Source organism: Cygnus olor, chromosome 17 (assembly GCF_009769625.2).
Source record: "Cygnus olor isolate bCygOlo1 chromosome 17, bCygOlo1.pri.v2, whole genome shotgun sequence".
NCBI classification, from domain to species: Eukaryota; Metazoa; Chordata; class Aves; order Anseriformes; family Anatidae; genus Cygnus; species Cygnus olor.
In genome coordinates, this window is record NC_049185.1 from 8,695,486 (window position 1) to 8,720,806 (window position 25,321).

The 25,321-nt window shown below is 41.0% G+C and overlaps 1 protein-coding gene across 4 annotated transcripts in view; it reads left to right on the forward strand.

Moving 5' to 3' along the window:
* GALNT9 (polypeptide N-acetylgalactosaminyltransferase 9) overlaps window positions 1–25,321 on the forward strand; it is a 233,761-nt gene that overhangs the window by 116,543 nt on the left and 91,897 nt on the right. For all 4 annotated transcript variants that reach the window (XM_040577107.1, XM_040577108.1, XM_040577106.1 and 1 more), the window contains 2 exons: window positions 997–1,177; window positions 23,208–23,374. In XM_040577107.1, coding sequence (XP_040433041.1) covers window positions 997–1,177; window positions 23,208–23,374 — 348 coding nt within the window. The remainder of the gene's footprint in view (window positions 1–996; window positions 1,178–23,207; window positions 23,375–25,321) is intronic.

Below are 25,321 nucleotides of genomic sequence, written 5' to 3' on the forward strand. Positions count from 1 at the left end.
GAAGACTATTATGAATAACTTTTTAGCTTATAATGATTTGTTGATAGTCAGCCTTTTGGAAAGAAAAGCGTCGACATTAAACATAGGGTATTTGAGGAACTTATTTTTCAGAATTCAGCACCAAATTAAATGCCTGTTGCCATGGAAGATGTTCTTGGCAATGTGATCATATGGACATTTTAAACGTCTGTTTCATTTTGTTTTAAATGTATTTTTGAGTTGAGCAGTAATATACTAGTGAATAAAACCTATCAGATAATTGTTGACTGGCTAATGTCTTAGCACTGAGCATTGCTAGGTTAATTGTTTTATGTCAAGTGTGTCCAAACTTTCTGATCCCATAAACTTTATAGAGCTGAGTATCTTACACAGTATGCATTTTCCACTTGGCATAGATCTGAAGGACAGAGAAAATTTGGAGCAATTCCAATTTCTCCCCATATTCCTTTTCCATCTCTCCTGAGTATGTGAACTTCTGCTGGACTTCATAAGTGATCTTGTTTGTGTAACATTCAGTGGTGGTAACTGTCATTTGAACACACTCAGCAGGGAGGGTGCCTAATCCACAGAACAGGCCAATATGAGAAGTGGTAAGTTTGGTAACAGTTCCCTAAGACCTCTTAATATGAGTGTGTTCTGATTTTGTGTGTTTCAAATGCAGATACAGTGAGATGAAATCAAGGATAATTAGGCGTTTTGAAATGTTTGGAAACAAGATTCCTGTTTCCACGGAATTATGCAGGAAAAAAGGGAAATTGTGAAAGCTGATAATTACTTCTTTATAGTTTGTTCATTTGTAATTATGCAGTGATAATGCAAGATGTATTGATATGGGCTTTGGTTTGAAAAGCTGAGGATAATTTCCGCAGAGTCATGAGGGTTTCAGATCTGGGTTTTATGGGAGTTCAGATCTTGTTTTCTAAAACCTTCTGAGGTCAGAGAAGAGGTTAGATCCATTTCCTTTATGTTACCATTCAATTTTTTTCTTCCATTTAGGTCTCGCAAAGCCCATGGGATTAGTTGAAGGTCCAGGAGGCTTGGGCCAAGGAGGAATGGCTGCTACCCTGAGAGATGATAGCCATGAATCAGAGACTAAATATGAAGAATATGGCTACAACGCCCAACTCAGTGACAGGATATCTCTGGACAGATCCATCCCTGACTACAGACCAAAAAAGTAAGTTGAATTCCACATTATTATTACAGCAAGTGATTGAATGTTGTTCTCTGGACCCTTGATGACAATTATTTTCTCCACATCCCTTCCTGGTTAGCCTGACAACATTTAGTCATAGAACCATTGGGGTTGGAAAAGACCTCCAAGATCACCTGATCCAACTGTCCCCCAACCACCAATATTACCCACTAAACCATGGTACTTGCACATCCAACCTTTTCTTAAAGACCCCCAGGGACGGTGACTCCAGTTTAGTGAAAATTAAAAAGACCAACTGTCATCTCAAGCATGAAGTACTGCATCAAATGCATAGCTAATTCTGTGAGTAATGCATTAATACACACATTCAAGGCCACAGATCAAAAATTACTTGGGGATATTGATGTTCGTTGGGTTTTGTTCACTTGGAGAAGGCCAGGTAAGACAGCTGCGCCCACCATCAGAGCTGGCAGCCTTAGTCTGCTTCTTGTAGTCAGGTGCCATGGAAGGTGGGGCAATGATAACAGGTACTTTGTAGACACTTAAACAAATAAGAACAATCCCTAGCAAATCTGCCTTTTCTTTAGTTGCACTTCATGTTCTTAGATTTGCTTAGTTGGAGTCTACTGTATGAAACATAAAGTGTAATTCATCAGGGTCCTGTAATTGCAATTAGATTTTTTTGTCTTTGGAATGTGTGTATATTTTTATTCTAGTGTTATAGAATTCACATGCCAGGGTTATGTTTGACAATGGAATTGTATGTTTAAGATTTGTACTGATTTGTTGTGTTTTTTATAAAATGCCTTTCAAATCTTCTATGTTTGTGGAGTTATGCATCTTCCAGATGAGACAACCTCTCTGTCATCCTGTGAATGACAATCAGTAATGTCTTAATGCCGAGGAGATCAGCAGCAATGCCTAGTTACTCTCAGGAGACAGAATTGAAAAGAATACTTAATTAATTTCTAATAATAATCTTCAGTTTTAAAAAACCCACTGGGGCTCCTAGACACAACTGAAAGTTAAATAAAAAAATATCGTATTAAGTGGAGAGAAAAGTTTAGCCAAGCAAAACAGCTGTGCTCTGTGAGTAGATTGCAATTGAATTAGGATTTTAGGCAGTTCAAGCTGCCAAAAACAAAATCCAGCAAAACAAAACTTCCGCTTAACCACAAATTTCATTAGCTGTGTTACATATTAATCTAATCTCAGAAGTATTGACTCAGCATTTGTTTTCTCAGACGCTTGTTATACAAAAGAAAACCTAGATTAAAGAGGTGGCAAAGAGAAAAATAAGATACTGCTTATATGTCACATTTGTGTCAATGTATCATAAAAATCTACCATGAAATAATCCTGGGAAAAAGGTAGTCTGCGGTTATCATGCAAATATTTGAGCTGCACATCAGAGTTGGTTCAAAGTCCCTTAAAATCGGTGTGAAATTTTTCAAGTGATCCTCAGCGAGGTTTGACCTGGCCTGTTGTTAGCTGCTGCAGTCAGGTGGATAAGAAATGAGAATGCTCTACCAGGAAATAGAAAATCAAAGGTTGCAAAGCTTGAATCTAGCTCAGCAGCTCTGGGAAGGATGAGAGCGTTTGCAATGCAGTGCTGTTTCACTTCAGGTTATACTCTTCCACAGTTTTACCTGGAAGCTTTGATGATTCATTCAGAGAAGCCATTTGACATGCTCGTTTTGGTAATCTTGTCAGGCCATGCTGCATGAGTAACTGTCTGAGGTACTGGGAGAACGGCCTTCCCTGTGGTGTTTAACGCTCTTGAGATGGTTCTAGTTAGACCTCGGTGCTGGAATTGAGTCTAGATACTTACGAGTTACAAGAAAACCCTTCCGATTAAAATTCCTTTCAAAAATGAGTGAAAGTTTGGGGAAGGCAGAAGGTCTTATTATATGAAGAGTTTTATCCATTTGTACCAGAGAAGATTCAGCTGTCATTCGGTTGCCATATTCTATTAGAAATTTCTGCTGTCTTTCTCATGAGCAGCATCTTTATTTTTTTGTCTCTGACACCTACAGATGTGCACACAGTCAAATCCAGGCTCTCTCGGGAGCTCTCTCATGTTGAGAGGCAGTTTTCACTCCCTACTTGTGGCACATATTTGCATGCCAGAGGCCAGAACAGTCAACCTCTTCTTATTCACTGTGTAGTACAATGCCTGAATGCTTACTTAACAGGTGATAAGTGTGCATTGTAGCCATAAGGCAAAGCTGAGTTTGACTTTCTGCGTGGTTTAGATACTCTGCTCTAATTCTGTACTGGAGACAGCTAAACCACCAGATCTTTGAGATAAGCTTTAGGAAATAGCTATGGGAAAATCACTCTTTGTCTGACTTTGTATGCAGCCCTTCTCAGTCTGCTTGTCATTTATATTTATGTTATTCCCTCTATATTCCGTTTTTAAAAAGGAAGGACTTTTCATTTTTAAGTTGAGAAGCAGGGTGGAATTAATGCCCAAGACAATGCATGAAGTCCATGGCCAGTCTGTGAGAAAACCAGAAAAAAAAATCATCTGGGTTGCATAGACATGATTTATGAAAGTAAACATGATTTTGCTATACAAATATGGAACTTGTAATATACCAGGCTTAGTCTTCTTTTAGAAGAAATTTGATCAGAAATATCATCTTTTGGTTCATCTTGTCTTTGAACTCTTTGTTTATTTTTGAACCATCTTTGTCCAGTATCATCTTCTGGTAGAATAAGCATTTTCTCCCGTCCTCTAGCATATCTTCAGTAAACACGCAGCAGTATAATTGCTTTTCAGGAGGTATTTTCGTCCCCACACAGCAAATTAAAAAAAATAGTAATAATAATGTTGAACTAAACAGGTGCACAGTCAGGCAGCGTGACCAAGAAGGCTCCTAAATTGGAATCACCTCCGTGTCCTTCCACTGCAGTAAAATTGAAAGCCCGGATGGGGAGTCAGGATGCTCTAAGGATGCTTTTCCCATGCACTCGCATCGTGCTCTGCCTTCCTACCTGCTGCCAGTGCAGATAATGCTCGGAGCTCAGAGCCTTTTCTTCGAGATAGGAATCGCTCAGTCAGTGCAGGGGACAACAGCAGATTTTGTGCATGTTGTGTTTGTGTGCCAAATCGGAGCAATGACAGTAAATAGCTTGCTTGCGATTACAGTTCACACAATAATTACAAAATTATAGTTTGATCCTAACATGGTGTAATAAATGTCTCAGCTTTTTCTTCTCTGATATTGCACCTCCCACAGTTTGAATGCTTGCCCTGTCTCTCTGCAGAATGCAGACAACCCTGGGGAAAACAGTTCAAAAACATACTGTGAGTTGATATTTCAAGCTATGTTTAGTTTCAAGAGACATGTAATATAGAGCTGTTGCAATTTTGTTTTATAAAACAATGCAAAGCCTCCAAACACCTCGTGAGTTTATTCAATGTGACCTTGAACAGTATTTTTCATCTTACATTGGATTTCATCTAAATCCAATGTGCTGATTTTAAAGTTGTGCTGATGATCTTAGCATATTTTTGTAATTCTTAAAAGTGACTTTTTGCCTTGAAGCAGCTGAGTACTGTGCAGCTGAGTGCTCTGAGAAGATGCAGGGGCCAAGTAGCAGGAATGAAATGTGTTTGAGTTCAATGTGGAGCAGAATACTCGGGATTTGTTATGCTTGATGGATGAGTATGTACAAATGTTCTGCTAATAATTGTAGTATTGGAGTGACCTGAGATTTTGTTTCATTTACTCAGAGAAAAGGGGTCGATATCTTGTTGGTATGTTAAAATACATGAAAATAAATGTAAAACAGTGGTCTAGTTGGTACTGTTATTAACTATATAAATTCCAGGGTAAATTTTATAGAAGTACTTATGAAATCTACCTTAATGCCAAAAGACTTTTGCAGGATTATTTTTGTTACAAGGGAACCCATAATGCTTGTGATGGGATTATTTTCATCCTGTGCCATATAGGCACATACCAAGCTTGAAAAAAATTTCTCAAGTTAAGGAAATGTCAAAAGAAGGTAGGGGACAAGGAAAGTAGTAAAGGTCTCTGCATGTCCCTGCTGCAGCCCCATTTTTGCTCCCCATCTGCTAAATTTTTTCAAGGGCTGTGCCACCATGGAAAATATGTTGTGGACAGCTCAGAGTGTTTAAAATCCTGACCTCTGTTCTCAGCAGTGACGTATCAGCAGGACTTTCTAGCCCTCACTAACGTACCCTATTTCCTCGGCGCAGCGGAGAAGCCTCTCTTGTAAGGAGCAGGTTATTTTTCCCCTGGAAGCACATGGCTAAGCTAGGGCTTGCTCTGTGTTTCTCTGGGTTATTTAACAGTCAAATGTCATTGGATTCAATTCCATTTATGTTCTTCCATATTCAGAATGAGGGTTGTGATGACATGAACCTGAGTAATAAGCACAGATAAAGTCAGTATTGTCCAGTGGCCCTTCTGTATATGCATGGGGAAGCATAAGCACATCTATCTGTATCAGTTGACTCTACCGATGTGTATAGATGTAGAATGGCCTCAAATCCTACCATGGACATGCAGTGAAACCTGCTAGGCTGCGTGCATGCTCTTCTTACCATAATGTCAAAGGGACAGTGATTAGTCAAAGATAGGTCTGGAACAACACAGCCAAAATTCAGATAGATGTCTCACGCTTTGAAACAGAAGTGCTGAGTCAACCACCTAAATCCCTGCTTAGTTGTCTGACTTCAAGTGATTTAATTTGTTAGGCGTACTGAGAGCAAAGAGAGAGAGCAGGGTTAGCTGGGGTGTGCTGATTTGGTATAACAGGCTCCAGGAATAGCTGCAGCCATCCTTTTACCTATAAAACCCTACAGGATTTCATCCAAAGTCCAGGGGAAAGCCCCCCAAAATTTCCAACACTGTTTATTTTGCAATGTGGCACCCTGGAAAACTGGGAAGTGTCAGATAACCAGATGTTTCAGATGTAACCATCTTTTCTCACGTTAACCTCAATTCCCCTGTTCTTTTTAGTGCATGGGCTGGATTGCAAGAGGTTGAATTAAGCAGGTTGAACACCTGTAAATCTGGCATTCTCTAACTTTCTAACACTTGACTTTGCAATTTAAATAACTTTTGGGGGTTGTCTGCATGCAGGCCACATCCACACATACACACACATGCACTTGTCAAAACCACTTGCTGGGATGCATTATGCATACTTCTGAGAAAAGTTAATGTGATCCTGGAGCTTCCATAAGGGCTAAATTGGCTTTTACAAGAAATTGTCGCCGCTTGGTGAAGATCTTTAATTTAACTGATCTTTTCTGTGCAACTTGATGCCGAGTGCATTGTGGCAGTTCAGTGCTGATAATAATACCGATATATGGATTCAGTCTGCTGGCTCTATCAGCCAAAGAAAATATTTCTTTGTGTTATGGTCATGGATGTTTGTACTGAGAAAATTCAGCCCTAAAGAACAAACTTATTAATGCTGAGGCAACTCAAGTCTTTAGCCGTAAAAAGCAGAGGAATCCAGGTCTTGAGGAAATTACGTTCATTTATTCAGCTCTTGTATAGAGGCGAGCATTTCTGTAGCTTGCTATAGACATTTCACAATAGCAAAGGGATTGCATCTCTGATGCTCTGAAGTGTAATTAACGGTTCACTCCACACTATAACTAAGGAAAAGCTTTTTTAATTACCAATCAGAAAGGATTCTGGAATTGATCGAATAGTGCTATCAAGGGGGCAGACTTAGTAAATAGACATCTGATTTGTTCATTCAAGGGTTTAATAACAGTAGCTCGTCCAAGGCCAGTCGCTAGAAAGCAGCCTTTCTGTACGAGATTGCCCGTCAGTGGCTGGGGAGCTCAAGCCTTTGGAGGGTGCAGGGAGCTCCCCATAAATTTTGACCCTTTCTTCAGGCTCGTAGAGGTCTGTGGGCTCGCTGTGATTTTTGCGGCATCCGTCAGCAGCTCTTGAGCCACATCACATGTGCGTTTGCAAGCTCTCTGTTGTGAGGGCAGGAGCAGCGGTCTGGTGCCATGGCCCCTGCTCGAGGCTGCTGGAGCGGGCAGCTCCTCTGCCTGTCCGTGTTGGACAGCCCTGCAGGAGCAGGGCAGGGAGGCAGATGGCTTTCGAAGAGCATCAGCTTCTGGATCAGTGGATTGGAGAGGGCTAGACCTGGTGCTGTTTGATTTTCTCCACCTCTGCAGCTTTCTCTGCCTCATGACCCACTTTTCAAATCCTCTGGGGACACTGGGTGTTCTTCGCGCTGCTTAGAGAAATGACAGAAGAATCTCCAAATTAAAACAGACCTTTAGGATTCTTCCCAGATTAACCAGAGCGCGATGTAATGGGCCCCTTTGCAAGAAACATTTGAATTGGAACAGATCCATAGCTGTTCAGGAACCAGAATTTCTGATTAGCAGAAAATGGCAACTTAAAACACACAAAACCTGCAAATATTCTATATCAGGCTGAACATCTTCTATAAATGATGAATTTACAAAATTGTTTGGACCAATTACACATTTAGATTCCCATGAAAAATTTAGTTTTAAAACAATGACTTTTCTATCAATATTCTCTACCAACACTTTCAGACTAATATCAGGTTGAAGTGAAGTGAAACAGTAGTTGAAATTAAACATTTCCTTTTTTCAGCTTGGTGTTTCACAATCACAGTGTAGGCAGAAGAGTATTTTAATTTAAGTGAGGCTTCTTTTTTAATGGGAAACTTTTCAACTTTGGGTTATTTTTTTGCACCCTTTGCTAATATATCTAAAAAACCCTCTTAAAATTCTGAAAAGTCCATTTTACCCATTCTGCTTGCATTTATGAAGTTTAAGCAAAGAAAGGGAAAAACAGACATAGAAAACGGAGTGGCCAGAATTATCTCTGGGCAGCAGCTTGGGCTCATTTACTGGAGGAAAATTGTATAAGAGATGAAACTAACGGAAGGGTTTTAATTAGATCCCAAATCAATGTCCAGATGTGAATTTTGAACAGAGCAAAGGGAGCATGTGTGTGTGTGCGCTCTGGGACTTTATACGGACCTCAGCCAGCCCTGCCAAGTTGCACGGGTTGGATGTTTTCCTCGGGCTGAGTCCCTGCAAAGAGCCCAGGCACCCTTGCACACACGCTGCCCTGCATGCACAGCCGGCACTGCAGCTTCCAGGAGGGGTGCTCCAGGTGGAGCTGACTTTCGGGCTTTCCGTTGTGCCCAAGAGCAGCAGGGACTGGTGTGCCCCAAGTAAATCCCGGTGCTGCTTTCTCTGCAAAGAGCTGGGCTCTGACCAGCTACTGCACAGCGTTCAGTGCTGTAGTTCTGACTCAGCTCATTTGGGATATCAGCTGACAACCTAAATTTGCTCATACTGCTGCCTCAGGGCCAGTTGTGCTTATTTGTGTATCCCTCTCTATGCCAAAGGCTTATCGCTGCATTTTGAGATGTTTCCTACTTGGCCGCAAAGGGCTGAGGCTGGAACTGTGCAAGCCCACAAAGGAATGGGAAAATCACTTGCTCCTTTGGCGGGAAAGGGAACTCCCTGTGAACCACAGATACTACCAGCCAGACCCTGCACTTTACACCCAGTGCCCTGCAATTGTACTCTGACTATGTAGCCCTCGCTGAGACCCGTATTCGTGATTTGACTCTGTTTATAAAGGTACTGTAAGTCTTCTCCCAGCCTCTCTTGGAGCATGAATATAATGATACATTAATTGGAATGTGGACTTAAAACTTTGTCTCCAGCACCTCAAGTTACAATTAGGTCTTTGAATATTCAATTAGCTATTGAATTTCTCCAACGAGAAGACTGCCTGAGGATGAAACTAACACTATGACCACATTTTCCAATAATAATAAAAAAAATCACTGAGTAACTTTCTAACCAGTGTTTGAGGCCAGCTGATCATCGGGATGGTTCTCAGATTGCCTTTGCTTGATCTCGTACTGCCTTTTGCAGTAGGGCATGACCATGCAGTAGGACCATGAGAGTGCCCAGACTGCACTAAAGTAATGCTCAGCTTTCTGCTCTGCTGTTCATAAGGGTGGGTGACCCCCCAGGGTACCAGAGTTTTCTGCAGGGCATGGCTCCTAAGCAGAGCCGGACTCCGTTCTGTGTCCATGCTAGCAGCACTGGACACGTGGCAATATCTCGCAGTTATTTCTGATATGCAGTAGAAGTTTTCTCTGGCTTTTCCCATCAGGTGCATTATTGATTCCCTTTTGTTTAGTACTAGTTGGGCTTTCCAATTTAGTAGTGACTTTAATTATACCACAAGGCGTGCAACATAGATCTTGATTATTAACACTAGTCCATTGGATAATGAAAGGAGGACTAGCAGGTCTAAATTAAACAGAATCATGAAGATGAACAACCTTTTCCAAAAATTCATCTTACATTCAAATGCAGTAATTTTCCTCTTGTTACATTTTTGCAGTGTCTTTGTGTATATTAATTGTTGAAGACGAGTTCTGCATGACTGTCAGCATTAATAAATGAAGATTTAGTGGAGGCTGAATTTGATTAACTAGGGAGCATGAAAAATAACTGATTGCAATGTGGTGTTTGAATGCAGTAAGACTGGAAGCCATTCCCTGCAATTTGTCTGCACCAGAAAGTACTTCTGAATACATGAATAGCTTACCTAAGGTGGGTTGCATAACACTGACTAAAAATTAGACATATAATTTAAAGTGGTCAACTAGGCTGCCTTTATATTCAGTGGAGGAGGAGAAGACATGGAAGCATTGCCGTAGATGTGTAGTATGTAACGTCCTCTGAAGGCCTCTCCCTCAGGAACCTAGGACAGTCAGTTTAAATGGAGTTCCAAGTAAGTCTGGTACAAAATGTTAACAACTCCAAGGCATAAAGAAACAAGAGGGAATTTCTGTATGAGTAACACATGTTGAAGAATGACCTTCCAGCGTGGGCAAGCTGACAAGGTCCCGACGCAGCATAAGGCTGGAGGCAGCATGCTTTTCAGCTAGGAGGAACAGAAAAGATGACCAAGAATATGCTTTACATCCTCAGTGTTTCTTACAGAACATAAACTAAATGTGTCTCATGTGACCCACGCCCTTACAGGTGCCTTAAACACAGTTTAAGAGTGTACTAAGAGAGTGTACTAATTTTCTGAACTTGAGAGTGACAATATTTTCATAGCAGGAGTATTTTCCCCTTAAGAAGAGTAATTGTGGGGGTGCCGTCCTCAAATTGTGTATGTATCTGTGATGCGGAAGCACTACTGAGGTCCAGCAGTGACTTGCAGCCGTCTGTAGTTGTGGGTTGGCAGTGTAGAGTTTTTCATTTCCCTCCCCTGAGCCTGTGGCTGTTGGCTGCGCGCTATCAGTGCCGGGGAGAAAAGGATATTCCTGTAAATTTCTGAACTGTCATGTTGTGTTACATTCCCTGGTATTACATTACAGGATAAAAAGAGGTAACAGAACAAGCCAGGCAATGAATTCAGGGCTGTATTATTATTATTTTTTCCTTTTATGTCATCTTACCTGCATCTCTGTTATACTATACCTGGTATTCTTACAGCTTCGAAGAAGTTCTTCCCATGTCTTTAGGTGAAGTTGTTCCCCTTTCCTAGCTTAAAATGTGCAAATTTAGTTCAGCTGACAGTAAGAAGTATGTATTATCTCCAACTGCCTTCCTGATGTAACATTAAAAATTAGCTGATTTTGGTACTTGTTTTAGTTGGATGGGTTTCGCAGTATAAAAAAGTCAAGGTTTCAGGTCAAATAACATAAAGGTTTTTTAGTTGTTGTTTGTGTCTTTGCGATAAAAACACGAACAGGCCAAAATGTCAGACAATTTACTCTTCATCTGAAATAAAACTGAACTGTGGACTCCGAGTTGATGCTGTGTTTCATTTTAATAGTGTCACTTCTTGTTTTGCCCATGTCTCTTGTTTTGAGCGAATTTAGTGCTAATAAAAATGAGAGACTCTTAAAACTAGCCTTTGCCAGAAGTACTGGGCTGTCACAGTCTAGCAAATGTAAGCTCCCCGTCTTGATTCTCTTGATGTAGGTGCTTTCCAAGGTTTTGTTTCTCTGAAACAGCACCTGCCACTTGAGGTGTTCGATAGTTTTATGATGTTGAAGTATGGGGGCTCTATTCTCTGTTTCTCTAGCTTTCTGAAAAAATCTTGTCTTCTGTTGTATTACCCCTAAACTTTATGCTATGGTCTCAAAAACAAACCAGAGTCAAACCAGGTCACCTTGCCAGGTGGAGGTCTAATAGGCACTTCCAATGCAGTCTGTGCACTTTTCCCTCAACTTCTACCAAACCAACTGGCTATCACAGTAAGAAACTATTGCTCAGCTGGAAATATGCCATTCTGACCTGCATCCTTTGGGCTACAAGAAATCCTGCAGCAGTTCAAAGTCCCCTCCTGGACACTTCTCCTGAAATGTGGTGCAAGCCCTGAGGAGCAGGAGCCCCAGGCCTGTGCCTCGACGCCCCTTTTGTAAAGCCAGCACCAGGCTGATCTCGGTCATCTCTGTTTTCTGGCTGCCTAGGAGTATATAAATGACCCTTGTGGAGTAGGCAGTTTGCAGTATAGGTTCCTAAGGCTCAGAAAATCCACTCTCTGTGTAAGTGTATAAGGGAAGGAGATCAGTGTGTGAAATGTGGTGTAAAATCAGATTCCTGATATCTGTGGTTCTTGACAATTTTGTGCGTTGGGAGGAACAGCCTTGTGAGCGCTGGGGAAACTCAACTGGGAAATTTAATTTTTCACACAAAGCTTCTGATGGTACTTTAACAAGCTGAAGTATGGTAAAGGCAGGGTTACTGGGGACAAGAAGAGCATTCTCTGTGTGCCTAGTATATCATCTTTTTCATTTAGTGTGCAAGTAAATGCTCTGTCTTAGAAAGATGAGTAGCCCAAGTTTGTAATTAATGAGTATTGGAGGCAAAGTTCCTCTTTGCCAAGAAAGTTGGTATGGGTTGCAATTTCTAAAGGTAAGAATCTTCTGTGTCTTACTGTGACAAACTTTGGTATATACGTTATTATATAAGTGAAAATAACATTTGGAATATGCTGCAAATCAATGTTTCTTATCTCCCCTCCCCAGAAAGAAAGCTGGGAGGCCCTTGCTCAGCAGAAGGTTAAGGGTAGTGGGAGAAGAGGAGGCAACATTATTCTCTGTTTTCTGCAGAGAATTATAATGTAGTCAATACATCATGTAGGGATCACTTAAGCAATAACAAGAAGCCATTCAGTGGAGGAGAACAGCAGAGCTGGCTACCATGCAGAAAGACATCTCTCTCCTAATATGTCTGGATTAAACAGAGAAAATGAGGACAATTGCTATGCAGACATCAAGCAAAATCCAAATTCCCTCGGTCTAAGCGGTGCTCCCACAATTTTTAGTGAGTGCGTGTGGTGGGATTTATCAATGAGGCATTAGACAACTTTAAATTACAGGAGATTTCATCTAATTGTGTATTGCTTATGCAGAAAGCTCTCTGTCTCTCAGCTCCTAGAAATGAAACCCCATGGAGCTGCATTTTACCTGTGCGAGATGCCTCTGGATTGTCAACTAGTTTCTTAATTAGTTTATTTGCTTCTTTGCTCCAAGGGATGAGTGTATTATTTATTCTATGCTTCCAGACTTTTGTTAGTCTGCATTTATGTATTTTGTCTTCAAAATGACCTAGCACTGGGCTAGCCTCTAGGGTAGTATGAAACATACCTTCCTGGCAGAGATGGTAGTTCAGACTTGACTAATGGTAAAATAATATTAATAGTGGCAATAATAATTAAAACAATACACTAAAATACCCTTGGGTGCTGTTGCTAAGTTAGTCTGTACCCCTAAAATTCCAAAGGAAAGGCATAAATTTTAGTTATTTCTATCCACAAAGTGAACAGTTGTCTCATTCAGCAGCCGGAGCAAGCTTTCATCTCCTCCATGGATGTTTCATTAGGACGCAGTTCTCCCAGAGGGTCATGGTGCAGTTTACATTAAACTCAAGATAAAAATGACATTGAAGCTTTGCTCCTGTATTTTCTTCACTGCCTGGAAATAAATACATGACCTACAGCTAGTTCGGTGGCTTATTGCCGTGGTGTTATTAACCCAAGTGTACCCAAGAGGCGGGGAATTTGTGTTCTGTTTGCTCGGAGAGGAGCACTCAGCTCCTTTGCCTGACAGATCAGGGAATCTGCGAGTCGTGCGGGGAAAGTTTCTCTACGAAAAGGCTTGAGCAAATAGTCTGGATGAAACAAGTTGAACGTGTCTGTCTATAGATAAGGGATGAAGAAGGGCATGGTTGTGAATACAGCTTCAGTCTGCTGGGCGGGTGGTTAACGGAAATGATCTGTTCTTCCACTGCAGAGCACTTAGTTCTAGGTCTCTCTCTGATGGCAAACTAATTCAAATCCTCAAACACTGAGGGTGTGACTTTAAAATATCTATTGGCCTATAGGAAGCAGGAAAAACCACCAGACAGCACAGAGTAAAAAAGGAAATCTGTTCTAAGCAGACAGATTTGGGCAGGAGCAGTGTGTGAATACTTGTGGTGGTTTAACCTGGCAGGCAGCTGAGCACCACCCAGCCATTCACGCCCCCCTACACATGCACACTAGGATGGGGTGAGCCAAAACATCAGTGTGCTATCAGCATTATTCTCATCCTAAATCCAAAACACAGCACTATACCAGGAGGAAAATGAACTCCATCCCAGCTGAAACCAAACCAGGACAATACTGACATGCTACAAAGCCCATAGAACTTTGTGGAACCAAGAAGATACTCATGTATGATCCTGGCCTGCTCAAATTCAAAATCACACTTGAGTATCTTGCCTGGTCTAGGACATGTGTTTAATTTCTGTCAACCTGAGTGAAAAGAAATCACATGCTGGCCTGTTTTTTCTGAATCAGGATAAGAGCTCATAAATATAAAAAATCTCTATATGTTGAACTGTTTTAGTGCTATAAAGTGTGTGCCCTAGATATTAGCTTCACGCTAGACAGAAAATGTTGCTGTATTTTTAAAGAAATGTTTTTATTTCTAAATGTAACTAAAATTAAATTAAAATTCAAGTTTTCTGAAGTGCCTGAAATAATTAGAAGGTAAGAAACTTGTTAACATTTAACTTCTAAACGCGTGAAATTGTTCAATACTGTGCTCTTCACCTCTAGCTAGCCTCTAATTTAAACAAAAGCTGTAAAAGTGCAATTAGGCTCCAGTCCAATGAAGCACTTAAATATGTTCTAAGTGTATGAGTAACCCTGGTAAAGTTAAGACATGCTTAACTGCTCTGTTTGGATAGGACATTTTGCAAAGTAGTTATAACATGCAAGGAACCATCCTGCGAGTATCACTGAGAAGGATGTAAATGTCCCATCAGCACTTTGGGATCTGACTGCTGTTAGGTTTTCACAGAGCTATGTTTGCCCAATGGTTTATTCTGCAGAGTTCTGACCCAAAGTCCACTGAGATCTTCAGGTGTGCTCCATCAACTGTTGTTAAAGAGGCTTTGTCGGGCCGTTTCCTACCCCTGTCTACCAAAGGAAATCCCTGCAGCGCATGCACCTTCATTTGTCCTCTCTGCTTGACTCTGAGACATGCCTTTTCATAAACACGCTGCTCCTACTGCCAGGTTCTCTGCTTGATCTCATATAAAGCATCTAAACATCATGGATTTAATACTCCCATTTTCAGTGCTAAATCAATGTTCTTTATGCATTTGTTCTTGGAACACTGCTGTGTTAGAACTATAATTCTTCCCACATACCATAAACTTGCTCTGTTTTCACTCTGGCAGAAACTGATCCATTAAAAGCAAGAGGAAAAACCCCGTGACTACAGTTGAAACATTTCAAGGCTGTTGCTTTTTAGTCCAATAGGCTTCTGCATCACCTCAGCACGCCGAGCGCTGGGATTACTGGGGCCACGACCCGCCTTGCAGCTGCTGGGACGGGGCAGCATTAAGAGCTTCTCATTACTTTTTCAGCAGACAGTGAAGGGATGGGTTACCGCAGTTTATGTCTGACCTCCTGTTTGGTGGTTTACTCCTCCAACCACCCTGTATTTGTACATAGGTAGGAAGAAACATTCAGCTGCGTAACTGGATATGACCAGAGATTAAAACTGGTCTCCTGTGAAAGACACCGGAGCCCATTAAAGAAAAGATTGTTTGCCAAACGTTGTTGTATGTCCTCCCGAGACCATAAAAAACATTGTTAGCTGAAGTAATAGCGGAAAATGATTGCATTCCTCTATCCTCCTCCTTACCACCACCCTGCAATGTGACAGCAAACCTGTAATGAAATCTGTGAAGAGCTATGCAGCAGTTACCTTGAAAACTCTTTTTTATTGACCTACATTTCTAGATAACAGTGATACTCAGCCTCTGTCCAGCACCAAGAGCGCCAGCTGAGGGATTGAGATAATCAAAGTTAAATAAAAGTACCCTGAATTTTTAATATTAAATACTTGCAGTAGTTTTTTAATAGTCAAGGATAACTTTCTGTATTTACATATCATTATCTGAATAACAAATAGCTTCAAGGATATGGCAAACCGCTCTGTGCAAATAGAAAATGGTGAGTTTACTCTTATATGTTATTTATTGAAAATTATTCCTTCTCCACTAGTTATTTTCTTCATCTAGAGTGAACTTGAATTGTGATGGGTGAGACATTACTGTAGGAGATGGTATCTTAAGACGTGTAGTCCATTTTGGGGCTATCAGAAATGCAGCTGAAGAGCTGACTCCACATTGCTGGCTTGGGAGTAATGACCCTTGATGGCACAAACAGGAAGTGGTGCCACGAGGTAGAAGCTAATTTTGTGAATGCACCCTAGAAAACATTTTCTGGCTTCTTGAGTAGCTTTTTGTAAACCTTCTCTATTTGAAATATGAGGTTGTACTTTTGGCAAAGTACTGAGATGAGAGTATTTTCTCTCTCCCATATAGAAAGTGTAGTTTCCAGAATCAAGTTCAAAAAAGTTGTGCAAAAGGTAGTATTTTCTGAATATATTTTGCTGGTAAGAACTTTGAATTAAAGAACTGTTATTGGCAAATTGGCAAAATTCCTTTGGTTTTGCCTTTATTTAGTATCCCCAATCTCAAAGCAAAACTTTGTAAGACCACCATTGTGTGGACATCTCTTGTCTAGTTTCTATTTTTAAAGGATGCAAGGTAAAAAAATCCAGTTGGAACAAGGGCCAGAATCTTTCAGAAATCTTGAGTACCACTTGACAAATCTAAACAAGCTATTAATGTCTAATAAATCACCTAAAATTAAGCAGAATACATGTTGCTTGAAATTTAGTTGGGATCTTTCTTAAATGCAAGTCTAGTACCATTAAAAATAAAGTCACATGGGGGATACATTTTCTCTGGGGATTTCTGAAGAGCATTTGAAAGCAGATTTCAGCTTCTCCATTAATTTCCAGTCAGGCTAATGCTTTGTGATGCAGTGTGCATCCAGCCACGGGCAGATCTGAATGGGCACACTGGGGGATAGACTGGAAATTTCTTACAGATGGTATTTCAAAACATATTAGTGACTCAAGTTAAGTTACCAAAAAAAAAAAAAAAAAGGAAAATACAACAGAAGGACGTGACCATGAGAGTTTAGCCATTTTTGCGTCAATAAGAGTGCTTGTTTTAAAACCCATTGAAACTAGTTTTAGCGTGTTTGTATGTATAAATTGATATTATTAGACATGATGGAATGTTTATGGCATTATTTGCATGGGGAAAGCCAGAAATATCTCACTGAAATACAGGGACTCTTATTTTATGCATGTGGCAGCTACTTTTGAGGAGTCTAACAATCCTGAATGTGAGGGTTAGGAGTCTCTGTAAGTGGGGCCATCTTCATGCTGCATTTGGTAACTGTGCATATAGATTTGCCCATCAGTCATTTATTGGCAGTTCCCAAGGCTTCTCTCGGGTTACGTTTAGGAACCTGATACCTGTTAAAACACTTTTTGTTAAAGTTCTGCACAAGTTACTGTAAAGCTGCGATTGGTCTGAACAAATCAGTTCCCACCACAGCAAAGACAAGTGAGCTTCAGAGAGTGGTTGGTAAGAACTAGCGTACAAGCAATAGAAAATATGATGTTACTTTTTTTTCCATGATTTGTTTCTGATGAATATTAAGGGAAGCAATTCATTGACACAGGAAGTGTTTGAGATTAGCACAGAAGCAAGGGTTCAGCCTGAAGTTTTTTTCCTGATGAATTTCCTGATGAAATGTGGGTAATTTTTTTGTTAGCCTTTTGGGTGCAGAATGAGGAAAAATGCATCAAAGAGGCATGAGAAAAGAGCTGCTGGGAATTCTTGGAGCACAGAGTAGATTTAAGATCTATGTTTATTGTTACCCTGAAAATGACCATTGATATCACTGTGGACCAGACAGACTATTTTAATTGACTTGCCTTGACTGCCTTTTAATATGAAGCTCTGAAATACTGTGGAATGAGGAAAAGACATAGTTTGTACTGAAGAACAGTTAAGGAGCACCCTAAAAATTGATGGATACGGGAAGTCTGTTAAAGCCAAATGTCCAAATACTGACAGGAGTGTCATAGTGCTTGCAGAGGTGGAGGGAAAACTATCTCAATTTATTTAGCTGTCACTCAAGGGAGGAAAAACATTCTCTTCCCAAACCCTTTGTTCATCAGTGTTGACGGCTTTATGGAGCTGCCTAGACTAACAAGCTCACAGCACCAAGCAGAATTGCATCATATCTTGTATCTGCACTTCCCCAAATAAATTCAGGAAAAAGGAGAAGTTGATTTTTCTTCTGTATGATAAATCAAAGTGAGGGCCATTCTGTAAAGGGAACACTAAGAGGGCATAGCCATAGTGAAAAGGTATCACCTGACCAGATTTTTGCGGCTTTTTCTGAAAGCCAATGTGCTTCTCCTTTTACCTGACTTGTAAATACAGTGGTCCTCTTCTCTCGAGATATGCAGAGTATCAGAGCCCTGTGCTCTCTCGTTCAGTTGTCTTTTCATTACTTGATTCTTACAGAATGCCATCCTTGAGCTGCAAAACAGGAAGAGAAAGAAAGAGCAGGTCTCAAACTCAGCTATTTACTGATTCTTTTTTTTTCCTTTCAGATAGAGGAGGAAAATCCATCCTCAGTAGAAAGAGTGTTATGTTGTTGCACAGTTAACGCCTTCTGTTGAGAAGGAGAATTAATTAGGAAGGAGTTGGAGCCCTCTGCCTGACAGATTCACGATCCATGAAGCTAATCACTTTTGTAGCCTGTCATTGCTTTTTGCCATGGACTGGTCAGCACTTCGGTCTCATGCTGGGAAAGGAGATATTTGTAACTTGTCACATTTTCACTGTTTTGCCAGTGCAGAACAAAAAAAGTAATGATAGCTTTTTTCTGCATCTGGAAAGTTACTAATACATCTAGCATTAGCTGCAAAAGCTCAGCAGATTTCTGGAGAAAAAAAAAATGAAACTTCCTTCCTTCTTCTTCCCCTGCTGTGCCTTTAAAACATGAACACAGACCATTCTGCAGCTTTCAAGGCATGGAGCATGTCGGGGCTCTTTTGTGCTGGGACTGCAGAGGAAGTTCTGCGTGCCCAGTCAAGTTTGTGAAGAAGGGAAACCCACAGTCCTCTCCATCCCAGTGGTTCATTGGAAAAACATGTCGTGTATTAAATACTTTAAGATTCATGATGCAGCTTTAGTTTTGTTTGCATTTCTTCCTGAAAGGTAAAGCTCTCAGAAATCTCTAAATGTATTGCCTAATCCATTTCTAAACTCAGTATATTAAGGTCTACAAGCAAAACTCATTTTTGATATTAGCACGTATGCAGAAAAGAGAGAAAGCAGGAGAAAGAGAGAAGGAAATATTTCCTTTCCTTGGTAATCCCCTGAACTACCAGCACAGCAGTAGTATCAGCTGTTTACAAAAAATAGTGCAACTCGAGCGGACTGTAAGACCTGCTGATAAAGAGAGGTCACGTTTTTCTGTTGGACTGGATGCAAGTAGAAGAAATACAACAGTTGTGGAATGAAGGTTTAAAGAAAATGAATTTTCTTTTCCTTTTCTGCCTACAAGCTCACAGAGCTGTCATAAGCAGGCTGATGTTCAGCTGAAAAGCTTTTGTTTTCTCATTGTCCCAGTTTCTATCTGTGACCTTTTCTGTGTTAGTACTTGATTTTTTTTCCAAGGTTCTGGTCTGCCAACTGAAGCCTTCACTCTTGTACTCTTTGCTCTTGTGCCTGCATAGACAGTGCTCACAGTTGGGCTCAGGGGGCTGGCTCAAAAATGTTCATTTAAGGAACTGGTTCAATGCAAGGGAAAGAATGAGTGAAAAATCTTCTCCAGGGTAGAGGAAAATGATCTGACATCAAGCTCTCTGTCATGTGCAAAGGAAATACCTCTGGGTTTCTAGCCAGGCTCTGCGGTAGGCAATGTAGAGCAAGAACTCTCAAAGACTCTTCCCAAGACAACCGCAGGATGTCTCCGGTTTGATGCTTAGTGTGTTGTACGAAAGGTGCTTGAAGGGCTTTGTCACATATCAGGTCTAATCCATCCTTGGCTGGTCCATGGAAATGATTGGCTGTGGCATCATCAGCCTTTTCTTGGAATCTCTAGTCCTAAACCTATGCAGTGGTGTGTTTCTCTACAGCATGGACATCTGCCCTGGAGAGACACTGCTCCTTGTGCAGCTCTGAAGTCCTTTGCTCATGTGCACCGAGACAGCTTACAATAGTAATTTAAGATCACAGTAATATTAAACATGATCCATGCCTGGCCAACTTAGACCACTGTTAACTGATACACATAGGTTAAATTTATGCTTAAGTTCTCCCCCAGATCAATAGTGTTAGACAGATGTTAATGAGGTCAGATGTTAGACAGATGTTAATTCGGCTTTCAGTACTGTAATTGTCCTTCCTCATTCAGTAGCCACAGTTCATAACGTGATCAGGCCTAGTACAGAAAAATAAAGAGCAGGCAGCACCCGCTCCCTTCCCTGGCAGGGTGCTGGGCTGGGTGGTGCAGCTGTGGGCTCCCCAAGTGGGGCAGCCAAGCCCTGGCTCCCCTCGAAGCACTGCCTTAAACACCCCCATTTCACCCAGGACATCTCTGGAATGACTTTTTTCTTGACTTCACACCTCCTCCTGACACTCTGACTTTCTCAGCTCTGCACGCAGGCACAAGGGACTGGCTTCTCCATTGCAGTGTCAGTTGTTAGCACCCAGCCAGAGCGAAGCTGCAGAGGCGCTGTAAGGGTACGGCGGGCACGGCTGCGCGTTGATGGTAGAGCGTCTCTGCGTGTGACTTGCTAATGGCACTGTTTGGCTCTGAGTGTCAGCTGCTGGTTAGAGTTTCTTGGAATGAAGGAAGTATTAACTGTAAATTGCTGTGGCTGGGATCTAATTACCAAATACATTGGGAAGAGCTTGGGCAGCAATCCAGCAAAGCACTTAAGCACCCAGTGATTTTTAAGGAAAGGCCTCTGACTGGGATTGCTGGTGGTCTCAGACATCATAAAAAGTGTTTGTTAGGAGACCAGTACTTTCTGCTGACTGCCTCAGCACATCCATCTCATTTTCTGAAGTGACTTTAGGAGTTGGGAGTTCAAGGTTGACTGAAGTCTTCAGGAAATGAACTCCTGAATCACTGCTGCAGCTTGAAAAGTTTACTCAGGGGAATAGCTCCTTTTGCTGTTCTTCATCCTTGCTGTAATAAACTATGACAGCTTTTAATCCACTGCTAAATCCTGAGGTTTGCCTTGGCCCATCTGGATGTTCTTGCTGTAACTGTGTTACCCAAGATACTCTAATATGTGATGGTTGGAGCACTCCAAATAAAACATAATCCAGTGTTTCAGCTACGTCCTGCTAACAGAGGAAGGGGAGAACAGACAGAAGGAAGGCTGCCATGAGAAATGATAGGAGTGACTTCACCCAGGAGAGAGAACAAACTCAAAACAGCCTTGTAGCAAAAGCATCCAGCATGGCCGGGGGATCCACACCAGGTCTTCCTTTCTGCTTACTAGGAAAACAGATACTTCTTACTCCAGAAAGATTCAGCAAAAATGTCTTGGTCTGAAGACAAAGGAAGCCCAGCCTGAACCACTGAGGTCTTGTGCTATTTCAGTGGTTCGCAGTCTTTTCCTAGGCAGAATACTTCAGTCCTTCTGCACATGCCTCTCTGCCTCTGATGTCTGTGTTCATCTTACCTTCCCTCTGCTCATCCCTCTTCTCTCCAAGTGCTGCTTTGGCTGCACTCTCAATCTCACTGCACTTCCTCCTCCTCCTCCTCACAGCTTCCCTGCCTTCCCCAGACTTCAGCTGCATGGTTTCTTTGCTTCCCTTCTTCCCTGCCAGCTTCGAGCCCACATGCAGAACGCCACCAGGACACTTGGCCTGGGCTGAGCTCTGTCCTCTGCCTCGCTTCCACTGGCAGCTCACCCGCTCCTTGGTTACCAGCCTGATTTACTGCCATGCAATTTGCTATGTCCTGCTGATAGAAGTGAGGCTCTGAAGCAAATTACAGTCAGATCAAAGATGTCCCTCATCAGGGGAAATCTTGCAAGGTCCATGCTTTTAGCTGATGGCTCTTTCATGTTCCTGAAGTATTCTTAATAGACTTCTTTGATATGTTGGTGTGGTCAAGAGGAAAATCACATTCAGAAAGAAATTCAAAAAGGAGCATTCACACCTCCTGTAAATCTTTGTCCTTCTTCTAGGTGTATTTTTAGATTGTGTAAGAATGCAGTTTAGCCAGGAGTTTTACACAGTGGTCCTCTGTGTGGTGCAGGCCACCAGCAAGCCGTTGGTAAGCAGCTATGGGAACGCTGTAATCGATGACAGGTACTCATGTCTCTGTGCAAATGGTGCTGGGATGAGAAGGAATTACAAATAATCACACTTTACTAGAATTCATAACTGATTTCCAAAGGTTACCCAACAGTCAAGCAGTTGTCACCCTCTCCACCCTTCTGACTGCTGGTAGTGGAGAGAAGTATGATTGTTATGCCAAGGTAATGAGCAGGAGGTCAGAAAGTTTGATAAGAGCAGGAAAAATCATTCCCTGTAATACAATTAGCAGTATTTTAGAGAGCAGGTTCAGTAATTTCTATGGTAATTTGGAATGGCTTTTGACTGTGAGAACATGTAGGTAATTTTTTAATAAGTTAGCCTCTTTGCTAGTGGGAGAGAATTCCACTGCAATAAGGCAGTGTGGTGATATGTGGGGCATGGACTGGGATAAGGCAGTGTGGTGATACATGGGGCATGGACTGGGATAAGGCGGTGTGGTGATACGTGGGGCTTGGACTGGGATAAGGCGATATGGTGATACATGGGGCATGGACTGGGATAAGGCGGTGTGGTGATATGTTGGGCATGGACTGGGGGGCTCGGGAAGCAGAGATTCTGCACTGTGCTGTGTGACTTTACCAGCTCCCTTCTCCAGGCCTCAGTTTTTCCTCTCAGCATGGTCTTCGGTAACATGCATAAGTGGGAAGTAGCTGCATACCAAGATGATATCATAGATGGAGCAGATTCATTGTGCAAATGTTTCAGGAGGTGCACGTCTGTTCAACAAGCACTGTGCGTTTGTTACTGCTGCACAAGCTACAGGATCAGGAAGGAGGCAGGTGCTCTTTGTCTGGGCAAAGGCAAAGGTTGCTTGAGTAGGTCTTAGTTTTAAAAGTACAAGGTCTAATTACAAGTTAGCAGGAGACTTTCTAATGGGTGCCCTTGGAGCACAGGCAAGCTATAGTGTTGTGGGCCCTCTTCAGGATGTTCTCGAGCAAAGTCATTAATACTCCTTTGTTTTTCAAGAGATGCTTTTAACCTTCCACAATAGAGATCCTTAAAAATCTGTGTGTGTACACATACACTTTGCTTTTCACTTGGTTGATGGAAACTTTGCTGCTCCTAGCTATGTTGCTTCTTTTCAGCTTTTACCCCATCTTCTTTTGCGGTTAGAACGAAGAAAGTCTCCAAGTGTCTATATGCTGGAGAGCAGTGGAGGATAAGACGATATTCTTCAGTGTATTTTGCCTCCCACTGGCTGCTTGGGTTTTAATTCTTCTTTTTTTTTTTTCTTTTCAGGTGCAAGCAGATGACCTACCCAGATGACCTGCCCCAGATCTCCGTGGTCTTTATCTTTGTCAACGAGGCACTGTCTGTCATCCTGCGCTCCGTGCACAGCGTTGTGAATCACACCCCCTCGCACTTGCTTAAGGAGATCATTCTGGTGGATGACAACAGTGACAATGGTGAACATGCGTAACTTTTCCTCTAAGTTCTATACCCTGTGTTACTAATGAACGTGAAATATAAATCAAAAGGAGTTTGGTCACTTCTAGCTTACATGCATCCTTTTTGTTTTTTTAACGTTGGGATGAAACAGCAGTGAATCACTCTGTGTTTAAACACAGCCAGAGGAGGAAACTCATACATGCAACCACTGGTTTTTGGTTAATAACCAGATCTTAAGTTGGTGTAAATTAACATACTTACCCTGAAGTCAGTAGAATTTAGAAAAGCTTGTGTTTGATGATGAGATGATTCATTGAGCCACTTGCACAAATGTGTCAGTAAATATTAACTATTTATATAAGAAATAAATATTATGTGGATAAACCCTGCTGATTTCATTGGAATCCTCACAGAATGAATGGCATTTGTATAGGCAATCTCAATATAGAAACAACACTTTTCTCCAAGTTTTCAGATCCAGAGGAATACCATCATTAATAGACCAAAAGTTTAATTTTTGTTTCCAAAGAAAAGTGGGGTTACAGATTCTCCTTGAAGATAGTTTCTTTTTGTGTGGAAGCACAGTTGGCTCCTTCACATTTACATGTGTTGTAATGTCAGATTTTGAGTGTTTTTTTTTTATTTATTTTTTTATTGATAGGAAATAAATGAGGCTGTGAAAATGCAACAACAGAAAGAGCACAAAGCGCATGCAACTTTCAGGTCATGTCATTCATTAATGTAAAAATAGCACTTGTGTTACAGCCGTCAAAATTCCAAATACTGGTGAGCATGTAGGGTGCTATCAATCAATCAATATGTTTTATGGGATGGGTTGGAATTGCCTTTAGGATACAGATGACCAGCAATGTTGTTGTGTTTTGTTATATTTGAGACTTCTAGAACTGTCCAGCTTCTCGAGTCCTATTTAAAAAAAAAAAAAAAAAGGCTCAGTTTTACCATTTCCTCCACAGCTCAACAGCTTTTTAAATCTTTCAGTTTTTAGTTGCCATTCTTCTTTGAAATGCCCAAATAGAAAAGAGGGTTGAGAGAACAAATCACTGAAACACAAATAATCCTCAGAACATATAGTTTTAAGAAAGCTTTTGTCCGATTCTGCTTTCAGTTACTGCAGTGTAACCTGTGGAGTAATTACGTGAGATTGCAAAGTGTTTGAGTCAGCGTAATGCAGAAGAGAATTGGACTCATTGTTTCTCAGTGAACTCTTATATGGCTTTTCTCTGTCATTCTTCCAGATAGCTGGAGATTTATCAAGTCTTTGATTTGGATGATAATGATTCTACTGTGTAATATAGATCAGAAGAATGAGACTTCTAATGCAGTGGAAGCTTCTACTAGTTTTCCTAATAAATATATTTGAGTAAAAGCCTCATTATGAATAAGTTGTAGTGTAAATGAATTACCAAACTAGATTGATTTTAAAAAAAGACAGAGACAGTTTTAGTAATTTGCCTGTTTATAAGCCTATTGAAATGAAGCTGAATAAAGGAGTGAATGAGTTCAGCTCTATCTGTGGTTGAATGCCTGAAAATGAAAAAAGAAAGAAGTCTATTCGAAATCTTCAAGATCCATTTAGTTTAATGGGGAAGAAGCCTTGTATTGCAGAATATTAATTGTATTTAAGGGAAAAGTTAGAATTAAGGGAAATTAATTCTGATCTGAATTAGGTCTTGACCCAAAATCCACTGAGGTTATTTTTCAAACTCTTATTGAATAGCATAATTCAGACTAAAATAAAAAAAATCACCAATGACTCCCACATTACTCTGCTGTAAGTTCAGAATTGCTCCTCCAGAGGCCAGTTGTAGCCTAATGAAAATCATCAGAGAATTAGATGAGTAATTATTTAAAAATATGTAGACAAACTATCTCTTCAAAACAACACTCAAATCCTTCCTGCCATATTAAAGCTTTGTAAGTCTAACAGTATCTGCTCCAATGTG